The sequence below is a fragment of the Sinohyriopsis cumingii genome, chromosome 4, assembly GCF_028554795.1.
Source record: "Sinohyriopsis cumingii isolate HCF-2022 chromosome 4, ASM2855479v2, whole genome shotgun sequence".
NCBI lineage: Eukaryota > Metazoa > Mollusca > Bivalvia > Unionida > Unionidae > Sinohyriopsis > Sinohyriopsis cumingii.
The window spans coordinates 12,628,197-12,640,897 of record NC_142964.1 but is presented as its reverse complement, the minus strand read 5'-3'; the positions used below and the strand labels follow the sequence as shown (position 1 = coordinate 12,640,897).

Sequence of the window (12,701 nt, the reverse complement as noted above, 5' to 3'; positions counted from 1 at the left end):
CGTAGACTAAAAGGGCACTTTTATCAATTACATTTACAATGTATCCAAACTGTGACTTTTTATTAGGATTTATTGCATTTTTATTTCATTATGAAAACCGCGACAAAAATTGACGCTGCATTAATATGAATTATTTGTATGGGCGAGAAATAGTGTACACACACACACACACACACACACACTCACTCATGTTCAATATCCTGCTGCAATTATAATTATTATAATGACATATTTCCTTTCTACATACCGCTTAGGCGGCCTAAACTGTTAGAGATTCAGCCTCTGATGCGGGAGGTCACAGTACAATGTTAATATTATATATTACAATACGTTTTTATTATTATAATTCGTTTAAATTATCATCTAAATATTATATATTATATATAGATATAAGTATATATGTGTATATTCGTCCTGTTAGGATTAAATGTATTTCAGTGAAGATTAAATAGGTTACTAAATATTCCTCTGGATTTTTCTTACCTATAATGTCAGACACATATTCAAATTTGCCACGCTTTTTAACCTTATTGCCACACATCCTCCATTTCAGTTTCATCATGGTAATTTCCCGTCATCAGTAAACTCATGGTGCATGACTGTATCTATATCATGTGTAATTTTTGTCACTGGCTGTATATTGTAATGATCATCCGTAATCAAGATTTTAGATATGTAACTTTTGTACACGTGCATAAAATTCTATTTTCAGATATCACGAGTGGAACTTGCGTAGGATCTATATATATATATATATATATATATATATATATATATATATATATATATATATATATATATATATATATATATATATATATATATATATATATATATATATATATAGTTATTGACGTAGGTATTTACGATTATTAATTATAATAATAATAGTAGTAATAATAATAATAATAATAATAAAACCGGTTAACAAATTTAGGATATTTTCTCATTGGCTGGTGGGGTCAGGTGGTTTCTTAGAAGAATTCAGTTATTTTCTATTCGATGGCTTAGAACAGGTGGGTTCTTGGACGATTTGGGATATTTGCAAATGTCACGAAGCTATTAGGAGCAAAATGCGATTTCACCACTTATGCTTGTATATAAGTGTGTGGGACTAGACACTGCTCGTTCTTATTTCTTGTGTGCATGTTGCAACATCGGTCTTCAGACTTATTTAATGATGTGTTTAAATAAAAATAAAAATTTCAGAGGAAAATTTTGTTTAGATTATTAATTGGAACTGCAAAGAGCTCATTAAGCTACATTTTGTGTGTGTGTGTGTGGGGGGGGCGGAATATTGTGAATTATTCGAAGGAGTTATTTACAATGTCGTTTTGATACATCAGGACTGTTGGCAGACCATATCATTTGAAGATCTGAAATTCATTCGGAACATGCGATTCTTCTGTATTTTGGATTAAATTCTAAATAATGTAAGTTCCCCTTACGGTTTCATTTTAAAACATTGACAATGAAGTTATTTTTTAAGTTTTACAAAACTTATTGGTTTTGATTCTTTCTTTTAATTAGTTTATGAGTTAATTAGTCGTAAAAGTCACTGACTGGTATACGACATGCTGGCCTCACGAAATTTAACAGATCCAAGGAATTGTCTGTCGCAAAAATGCTCATGGAAAAAAATGTTTACGATCGCTAGATGAAAGTAAACAGATGCACGATCGTAATATCGCTCGACCATTTCCGTCAGGTAGTGAAATAAACCTCGAATGTAATTCTCGCCATTGAGAACTATGTTCTGAACTACTTTCATTCAGAGAAAACACACGCAGCGGAAGAAGACAAAGTCACAATCGGAACTAACTCGGCCTGTGCTAACATAATATATGAAATGTGTTGCACTCGGCCAGAGGCGAATCACCAAACACATCTAATTGATATGTATTCCAACACCTAATTTCGAGGTTATTTCACCACTTGAAGGAAAATGGCTGAGGGATATTCCGATTGACAGCGGCAGTGCTACGAAACAAATAATGGGGCAGGGGCCAGCTTTTATGTACAAATTTAATGCCGCAAGCAGCGACCTAGTATAAAAAATCATAAAAAGATCAAATACACAAGTGAGGTCAAAAGGTCCATATTTTTTTTATATCTATATTAAAACTAAGCATCAGAATATTATCCACTTGACCAAAGAAGTCAATGGCAGTTCATAGCAGAAGAAGTTTATGTACCCCAACCCCATATTTATACCTACAATATTCATGTCATAAGGTCATTTTTGACACCAAGTGATGCTCACAGTGCAAATACAAGCCCTTTTCCTAGATGACATTTCTGCAAAAGAGTGTGTACTAAACAAGCTGATGCAATTGACAATAGTTGTGATCCAAGCCGTTTTGGGTATATTCTAGTTGCCCCAAACCAATGTGTTACCTGCTTTGGGAGGCTAGCTCTTCTTCCTAGCCGACTATTGGTATTTCACTGTCAACAGACTGAAGAGTAACTATGGAAGGTGTACATGCCTGACATCAATTTCAAGAACAACACAAGCCCAAAAGACCCAGGTCACAAATATATCCATATCTTTAAACAGTAAACAATACTAGCTGAAAAAGTCACACCATAGCCTTCAGTTAAGAAATTTGCCAGAGGCCAAATTACGAAAAAACTGTACCCTGCCACCTAAGGTCCCTATGTGATCTGCCACGTTTCGATAGGCATACATGTATATATATAATCGGGCTAGCTGAGAACATGTTGAAAATAGCTAAATTACCTGATAAGTCTTGGAAGAGGTAAATGTAGTTTATTGCGTTCTTTGTTGGAATTTAGATATTAGATACCAATTCAAAGCAAGCGGTATTATATTTCAGAAATCGCACACGAGTTTTGCAAACATTAAATTAAACAGACAATAAATTGTTTCACATTGAAATCAACGTTCAGTAACTTTCTGTCTGAAAAATAAGTGAACATATTTATCGATCCATATGAAAGAAAAAATAAGATAACATACACAAGTTTCAGCACCTGTGTTAATCACTCATTTGCTCTTCATTAGGATTGGAATCGGAAACGTCGAATTAAAAGACCATCCACGTTAAAAAGCAAACATCATGGTGTTGTTTCGAAGAGGACGACCTGCAATTGAAACTATTCCTTTGATGCCTTACGTTGGTGAAGACTCAACCTCTATGATATAAAATAATAAATCATAAGGAAATAAAATCAGAAGCACAAACATAAAGTGACCTCAAAGGAGATTCTAAGTAAATATCTAATTTGTCATAACCAGTCATAACCAGTCATAACCACAGTCATAACCAGTCATAACCAGTCATAACCAGTCTACCCCTGACGAACCAGTCTACCCCTGACGAACCAGTCTACCCCTGACGATCCCGATGAATGTAGTGAGAATGTTGAACGCTTTATTTTAGAACAGTGTATTGGTAAATATATTAACGATTATCATAGAACACAAAAATATAAGTTGCTTCTTTGAATGACAGTCATTGATGTTTGCTTGTATCAAGGTGTGCTTCATTAATGTTCGTGTACGTTGTTTTATTATTGCTATATCTTTACAATTAGTGTTTGTGTACGTTGTTTTATTATTGCTATATCTTTACAATTAGTGTTTGTGTACGTTGTTTTATAAGTATTATTGCTATATCTTTACCATTAGTGTTCGTGTACGTTGTTTTATAAGTATTATTGCTATATCTTTACCATTAATGTTCGTGTACGTTGTTTTATAAGTATTATTGCTATTTCTTTACCATTAGTGTTTGTGTACGTTGTTTTATAAGTATTATTGCTATTTCTTTACCATTAGTGTTCGTGTACGTTGTTTTATAAGTATTATTGCTATATCTTTACCATTAGTGTTTGTGTACGTTGTTTTATAAGTATTATTGCTATATCTTTACCATTAATGTTCGTGTACGTTGTTTTATAAGTATTATTGCTATTTCTTTGCCATTAATGTTTGTGTACGTTGTTTTATAAGTATTATTGCTATATCTTTACCATTAGTGTTTGTGTACGTTGTTTTATAAGTATTATTGCTATATCTTTACCATTAGTGTTTGTGTACGTTGTTTTATAAGTATTATTGCTATATCTTTACCATTAATGTTCGTGTACGTTGTTTTATAAGTATTATTGCTATATCTTTACCATTAATGTTTGTGTACGTTGTTTTATAAGTATTATTGCTATATCTTTACCATTAGTGTTTGTGTACGTTGTTTTATAAGTATTATTGCTATATCTTTACCATTAGTGTTCGTGTACGTTGTTTTATAAGTATTATTGCTATATCTTTACCATTAGTGTTTGTGTACGTTGTTTTATAAGTATTATTGCTATATCTTTACCATTAGTGTTCGTGTACGTTATTTTATAAGTATTATTGCTATATCTTTACCATTAGTTCCTAAATAAGATTATACAAGCACGGGTAACTATACCGACATCTGTTTGCAATCAGTCATGTGCACCAGGTACGAACGAAAATGATTCAAGGATATCAGATAGCTGACTGATCAGTATTAACTATCACCATAGTACTCATCGATTACCAAAAGGTCGTTCTGTAGAAGACAATATTTTCTGAATTAACATATGGCAGACGATAGATGAACGTGCTTTCTAACTGGAAGATAAAGGAAATTCCTTAAAGCAATGAGTCACACTGGTGTTATCTGCTAAAAAAAATGTTGACTAAACCATTCCTTCCGTTGTATGAAAGACATTGATAGCTTGGTGATAAACTTAAAACTTATTGCATGTGCGTTTTACTTCAATGGTGTGTTTTTGTCAGTACGTGTGTACATCATTTTAGCTACGTTTTGCTCCAGATCCGAAATGATTCAGAGTAAAAGAATGTTCGTTAAAAATTGGGCCTTGTCGTAGATATAAAGTATATTATTTACAGTACTTAATCTTTGCATTGAATTTTTGTAATGTAAATGGAGCATGATCTAGACGAACCTACAGTTTGATAATACGGCCAAGATCACAGGCAAACCGTTTACATAATAAGTACTTGGTCACCGTTTTCTCTCAGCTGAAATTCTCTAAGTCGTAAGTATTCTGTCAAAGGATGCCAGTATTTGGAGTATATAATTTTTGGATAATACATGGCAATAAATATTATTCACTTTGAGAATTTACATCTTCCATCTTTACAAATTTAAATGGTATTGTGTATGAAAGTGAAAAAGAAGCTGGCGCTGGATATGGGCTACATGACAACAAAGTATATTTATGTGAAGATTCCAACAAAAGAAACCACAAAGTAGCCGTAATTAGGATTATCCCTGGCTATAACGTATCTTGGCAATCCACGATGTTGTGCTGGAGAAAAACTAGGTATAAATAAATATAAAGGTATTATATTTCAAGTTGAATTTAGCTCCATACGAAATACTTTATTGACAGTTGTATCAATAAAAACAACAAAAGTATTAGTTACAGCAAGGTTTCTATCAGTATTATCGACTTGTGCGTGGTAGACTCTCTCTCTCGTTAATTGTGATTGAGTATCATGCTAGATAGAGACGGTGGCGATAACAATAGTATGTGTAGAAATCATGGTATAAATATAAATATAATCATGGTATAAGTAGAAAGCAAATTATCAGTTGAAAGCAAGGTATATGTAGAAAGCATAGTATAAGTAGAAAGCATAGTATAAGCAGAAAGCATGTATAAGTAGAAAGCATGGTATAAGTATATAGCATAGTATACGTAGAAATCATGGTATAAGTATAAGTATAATCATGGTATAAGTAGAAAGCAAATTATCAGTTGAAAGCATAGTATCAGTAGAAAGCATAGTATAAGTAGAAAGCATAGTATAAGTAGAAAGCATGGTATAAGTAGAAAGCATGGTATAATTAGATAGCAAAGTATAAGTATAAAGCATGGTATACGTATAGAGAAAGGTATAATATGATAGCATAGTATAAGTAGAAAACATGGTAGAAGTAGAAAACATGGTATAAGTAGAAATCATAGTATAAGTAGAAATCAAAGTAAATCTAGAAAGCGCAATATAAGCAGAAAACGTTATATAAGTAGAATGCATAGCATAAGTAGAAAGCACAGTATAAATATAAAGTATAATATAAGTATCAAGCATAAGTTTAGTTGAAAGCACGGTACACTTATAAACATCGTATAAGTATAAAGCGCAGTATAAATATACAGCATAACATAACTCTAAAGCGTAATATAAGTAGAAACCACAGTATAAGCATAAAGCATATATAAGTAGAAAACACATGATAAGTATAAAGCATGGCATACGTAGAAAGTATAGCATAAGTAGAAATCATGCCATAAATAGAAAACATGGTATAGGTAGAAAGCATGGCATAAGTAAAAATCATACCATAAATAGACAACTTAGGAATTTTTCTTTGTTTTTGTGGGGTTTAACGCCATTTTTCAGCACAAGACAGTCTATACATGGCGGCCAGTATTAATGGTGGAGGAAGAACCCGGGAAAACCCGGGAAAGAACCACCGACCCACGAGAAGCTACTGGCAAGCTTTCTCACATACCCTCTTTGGCCGAACCCGAGACTCGAACCCACGCAGACAGAGGTGAGATGGTAGTGATCCGTGACGGTGAGCGCTTTAGACCACTCGGCCCCCTTATAACTTAGGATAAGTAGAGAGCTTAGCGTAAGTAGAAAGCATAGTTTAAGAAGAAAGCGTAATATAAGTAGACAACATAGAAAGCATATCATAAGTAGATACCTTAGGATAAGTAGAAAGTATGGCATAAGTATAACGAAGTATAAAGCATAACGAAGTAATTTGATGCTGCGTTTAGACTGGATCAGAAGCTTCAAATTAGTGTCTGCCACAAAGGTACGTGGAATGACCTTTAAAACTTCCAAAGTGCATGAGGAGCATACTACAAAGGCTTTCCAAATTATTTTCACTTTTATTTACCACGTTCAATATAAGGATATCTCTTCCATAGCGCCATTTAAAACGGAAAGAAAAGTGCCTTGTTGACGTAAGCAATAGTAAGATACGCAACAACTATTAAAGTTTGCCTTTGAAAACATTTGTGATTTACTGCCCTGGTGTTTTCCTGGTTTTCTCTACAATTATCACTCTACTGAAGTACAGTCTGAACAATTTTGAAATTTTTTATTCTAGATTTTAAATACGCTAAGATAAAGGCAGATCATGTGACTTTATTCCTATACATGTTTAGGTCACTTTCATATAAGTCTTTTGCGCTTTTTCTATTCTCTTTACTAGCTGTGCCCTCGTTTGGAGCCCCTCATTGGTACACTGCTTACGTAGGACATGTTTAACGACTACAATTTAATGACCGTGAAAAAACGGAAAAAGTAATCGGATTTAAAAAAAAAACAACAAATGAACGGATTGCAAACGAAAATGAATGTAAAGGAACCATCATGAACTCTAAATTATGTGCATGAATCAATTACTGAGCAAGCTATTAAGGTAATTTAGTAGCGATAGAAATAATTTTTGTACTTGACGGAAGGGTGTGGTGGGGTTGGTGAAATTGTAAATAACTTACATCGTAGACCAACCATCTTTTAAATACCAGTTGCATCCTCCCAGATGTCCAACAATGATCAATGATGTAAATCCGTTGCTTAATTGCTTTAAACATAATTGAATGACTGGAACTATAATTAGTTCCACACACACGCACGCACATAAAATAAAAATGAAATTTTTGAGGTGGTATGGCCAGTTTTCAACTACCTTATTTCACATGTACCTGTCAATGAACTCTTCGTAATTTTCAGCAACTGAACATATATATTTAGTTATATTAATATTATTTGTAACACTTCTTAAATTCATTTTTCATCCACTTTCCTTAAATTTTGTTCAGATTAGGTTATAATTGTCGTTTATTTATTTCTGTTCCTACGCTTGATTTACGGCAAATATAGTAACCATTTATTAGCCCGATACTCGAACTCAGGCGGACAGAGGTGAGATGTCAGTGATCGTCTTAGACTTCTCGGAAACCCGTGTACCCCATGCGTCTTTGTACACATGTACTAAACTTAAGATGCACAAACTGCACACTACTGTATGACTGGCCTTTGCCTTCGTTCTGTACGACTGAGATTTGAAGCATCAAAATGGCTATTTCTTTCATCTTAAACATCCAGTTGAGAAGTCCACAGGGTATCATTCCAAGGCTATTAGCATGAAATATCGTATATTAGTGTTAGATGATAGATAATTGAAAACGATCCAACCCCACCTGTAACTCTGTTAATACAAATTTCGGATGTTGTAATTTATTTTGTTCCGTTAAAGTATATGCTCCGCAGTTTAATTGTCCTTGAAAACGAGTTCACAGCTTATAGTCCACACATGATTTCACTGTTTTGAAATGGCAAAATAGGTCACAGTTACTGAAATACAAGTGCATATTCAAGATCCCAGTTAAGAAAGTACCAGCAGAAACACCCGCACATATCAACGGGGGGGGGGGGGGGGGGGCACGTTTCCGGTTTACCTCGAAACATGTGTTTTGGCCTACATCGGTAAAACTGAATAGCTCACGACTACATGCCCCCCCCCCACTAATAATTCCTGCGCCCCTGTATACAACTCATGTTCAACATCAAGTTGTCAGAATTTTGAGGGTGAGATATGGCCTTGCTTTAATATTCACTCCATCTTTATCCAGGTTCATTTTAATACTGATTTATCCCCCGTTGACACTACAAAATGAATGAATCGTCTATGAACTCGAATCCTCTGAGATCTCCTACGTGAATTGACATCTAGAGTGTTCATGGTTATTTTTATTGCCATATCTCCACATTTACACGTGCCCTTATCTCTAAAATGGAATAGCGCAACATGTCTCACCCGAAACCCTTTCAGATCCTCGAAACTACTGACCCCTGGTGGTCGCTAAATAACGCTCCATTCAGCACGTTGCAAATTTACGCCTCAGTAGAGGATAAATGAATCGAGATAAAATCTTCAAATAAATCATTCAGTCATATCAGTTTACTTATGTTTAGTCCGTTACAGGTACTTCAAAACTTTGCTGGAAATATGCATCGATAATACTTACACTCTCTGACTAGGACACCCTCGAACTCAAAGCTTGTGATCTGATATTGTTTACGCGAACACACAGAACATCACATTTTCGAGGGAAAATTGGTGCAAACTTTGGGAATGGTCACTTTTTGTACGAAAGCAGTCGACGTTCCCATAGACCGGGATTTGCTGTCCATTTTATTCTTCCCAAGAATGCTTTATTTATTTGCAGTCAACCTTCAATTTCTTTTAATTCGACCTTTCCTTACTACCAACGAACCTTATGTTCTAATTAATGATGGCTAGGGGGCTCGATGACCACACTAGGTTATGAGACTGATGATGATGATGATGATGAGGTGTCTATTAATTGTTACGTTGAAAACTGGCCCTCTCCATAAGTTATAAGAAACCTGCAATCTCGCTTGGGCCATACATATGTAATTTTGAAGCGTGCGCGCAGATTTCTGACCCCGCGTGTATGTATGTATGTATGTATGTATGTATGTATGTCTCTGTGTGTGTGTGTGTGTGTGTGTGTGTGTGTGTGTGTGTGTGTGTGTGTGTGTGTGTGTGCGTGCGTGCGTGTTTATGTATGAATGTATACTAAATCTATTTGTGACTCAGCTCCTTAGTCGCGAATATCAGTAAGTTAATATAAATAACTCAGCCCCTCGAAATTAAGCATGACCGAGTTAAGCTGTGTACTTTGAGGTTCTGATAATCAATATAATTATTTTAATTGCGCCTCTTGTAGATTGGAAACAATTTTGTTCATCACGAAATAATTTATCTAGAAAACAATCAAGTCGACGATACGATTTTTTTTTAAATTTATTTTTTTATTTTTATTTTTTAATTTTTTTGTCTCCAGAATCTATTTGCAAAATTATGCTATTAAACATCGTTTTTAGACGTTTAAAAATATGTAATGTTTAGTGTAAAGGTAATAAACGGACCAAACTTACATTTCTTAGCATACAAAACAAATTGAACAACGCAGTATGGACATTTTGGCTTTCGTGTTTTGGAATGTTAGACGTGTTTTTTGTCATGTTTGCGTAACTGTACTGCCGTTTTTAAATTTTAGGCAAGGAAACCAGTCTTCCTTATGCAAATTCGCCTACAAAGTACTTGTAATAGTCATTATTTCAAATCAAGTTTGACTGATTTGTGTATGTGTCAAAACACCGAAATTTACAACTCTCTCGTTCAATAACTATTGCTATTGATGACGTCTTGTTGATAGGAAGACGACTTAAGTGATGACATCTTGCTGATAGGAAGACGACTTAAGTGATGACATCTTGCTGATAGGAAGACGACTTAAGTGATGACATCTTGCTGATAGGGAGATGACTTAAGGCCGAATTTGTTAATTTAGCAATTGCTTCAATTTTATGTAAATCCGTAATTTGGGAAATACCAATACAAAAATGACCTAGCATTGGATACAAAAAAAATGACCTAGCATTGGATGCAACAATGACCTAGCATATGATACAAAAATGACATAACATAGGATACAACAATGACCTAGCATAGGATACAAAAATGACCTAGTATAGAATAGACAATGACCTATCATAGGATACAAAAATGACCTAACATAGGATACAAAAATGACCTAACATTGGATACAACAATGACCTAGCATTGGATACAAAAATGACCTAACATAGGATACAAGAATGACCTAACATAGGATACAAAAATGACCTAACATTAGATACAACAATGACCTAGCATTGGATACAAAAATGACCTAACATAGGATACAAAAATGACATTGCATAGGATACAAAAATGACATTGCATATGAGTGTCTTTGAATACATCTTGCAGCATGCATAACTGATGGTATTAAAATTTATAAGCACGAGAGTCTTTTAAAATAATTAAATAGCGTTGTCCTTTGGTTTAATCCTTTCTATGCTTTCGTGTAAAGTATGAAAATGTACTCTGTTTAGGAAAATAACTCAAGCAATGTATGTTTACTTGCCATTTGTACTCTTATAATTCGATGCAAACTGAAAAAAACAATGATTCTATTCTGCCGTAGCATAATTCGCCTAGAGATCAGGATCTATGTTGTTTGTTCTACTGATTACTCCTAACAAGCTGCACAGACCCATATCTGTCAGCACATTATGCGACGGCAGTTCTGGGTTTGTGCAGTTTACAGTTGGACTTGACTTATAAGCTTGTACAGAAGGTACTTTATCAAGATATGGTCATTTTTGAAACACATAAAAACCTTAGCATTTGCTCTTGCCAAGTTTTCCTAATGGTAAAATTATATTTTTTTTCTGACATAGCAGAGAACTTGTTTGTTTAACCGGTACACCGTCTGCTGAACTGAAACTAGAAATGGATTCTTTCACTATCCTTATGCCCGAGGGAGAACTGTCTGAAGCTAGTAATTTTATCATGCTGCCTAGCCTAGTTAGCGATGTGGGGCTTATGCTCTGGGTATTTGAATCTCAATAGGCCGTGAACCAGTCTATTGATGACAGTATGTCCAGATGGGATCTAGTCTCTATTCCTATGTTTATCATTCTGTATGGGACTAAAAGTGCAGAGATAGTTTGAACCAGTATTTTGATGACAATATGTCCAGATGGGATCTAGTCTCTGTTCTTATGTTTATCATTCTGTATGGGACTAGGAGTGCACATATAGCAGCACAAGGTAAAAGGAAACAATTTTTGGTCTTATTTCGTTTTTCTAAAACTAAATCTCAATAAGCGTGACATAGAATTAGTGATTAGTAAACAACCAAAACAAGGTATACAGTTCCATAAGTACTCATTGAAATATATGCGTAGCAGCCAGTTTGAACTTATTTAACTTATTTTCCAATCTCCGTCTCTGTCTCTGTCTGTCTGTCTGTCTGTCTCTCTCTCTCTCTCTCTCTCTCTCTCTCTCTCTCTCTCTCTCTATATATATATATATATATATATATATATATATATATATATATATATATATATATATATATATATATATATATATTTATTTATTTATTTATTTATTGAGTCAAATTGCGCTGTACTAAATGTATTAAGATTGACGGAGTACTATTGTCCCTGGAGATGGATTACTACTCCTCTGTACCTTCGTATTCGTTGTTTGAAGTAAATGCCAGAATATTTTTACCTCACGAAACTTAAAGAATTAACTGTAATACATGTTTAAGTCATCTGACTACAAGGTCAAGTGTATTTGTGTTATGGCTATGCATCCGCAGTCTCTTGTTCGTCTGTCAACATTTGCTTGCTAACAATATGGTCTGGTTAGGTTTTGAGGTCCATAATAGGTTATTTATGGCGGCCAGTATATTTGGTGGAGGAATAACTGAGAATAAATACATAAAGAAGAATCACCGACCCACTGGAAGGTACTGGTAAACGTTCTCAAAAACCATCTTTGGCCTAACCGAGACTCGAACCCACGCGGATAGAGGTGAGATGTGAGCGATATGTGAAGGCTACTTGGGGACCTTACCAATCTGGTGGCCATCATTCTGATCCGATTTTGACCAAACTTGGAGAGAAAAATATTATATCATTTAGATTTTGGAGGGACCCGATTTTCGCGTACTAATGAGATGATTTTGCACCTGACTGGCTATGATTGCTACCACTCTTGAGATCA

General features: G+C 34.5%; 1 protein-coding gene across 4 annotated transcripts in view; it reads left to right on the top strand.

Annotated features, from left to right (window-relative positions):
* The window catches only part of LOC149800635 (limbic system-associated membrane protein-like), a 107,795-nt gene that overhangs the window by 55,836 nt on the left and 39,258 nt on the right, over positions 1-12,701 (top strand). For 2 of the 4 annotated variants that reach the window (XM_089954643.1, XM_089954644.1), the window contains exon 1: positions 11,530-11,735. The exons of 1 other annotated variant lie outside the window; for it this stretch is intronic. In XM_089954643.1, coding sequence (XP_089810769.1) covers positions 11,657-11,735 — 79 coding nt within the window. In that variant the 5' untranslated portion in view covers positions 11,530-11,656. Of the gene's footprint in view, positions 1-11,529; positions 11,736-12,701 lie in introns of those variants that run through there. One more of the 4 variants, XM_089954641.1, reaches the window with a different exon arrangement.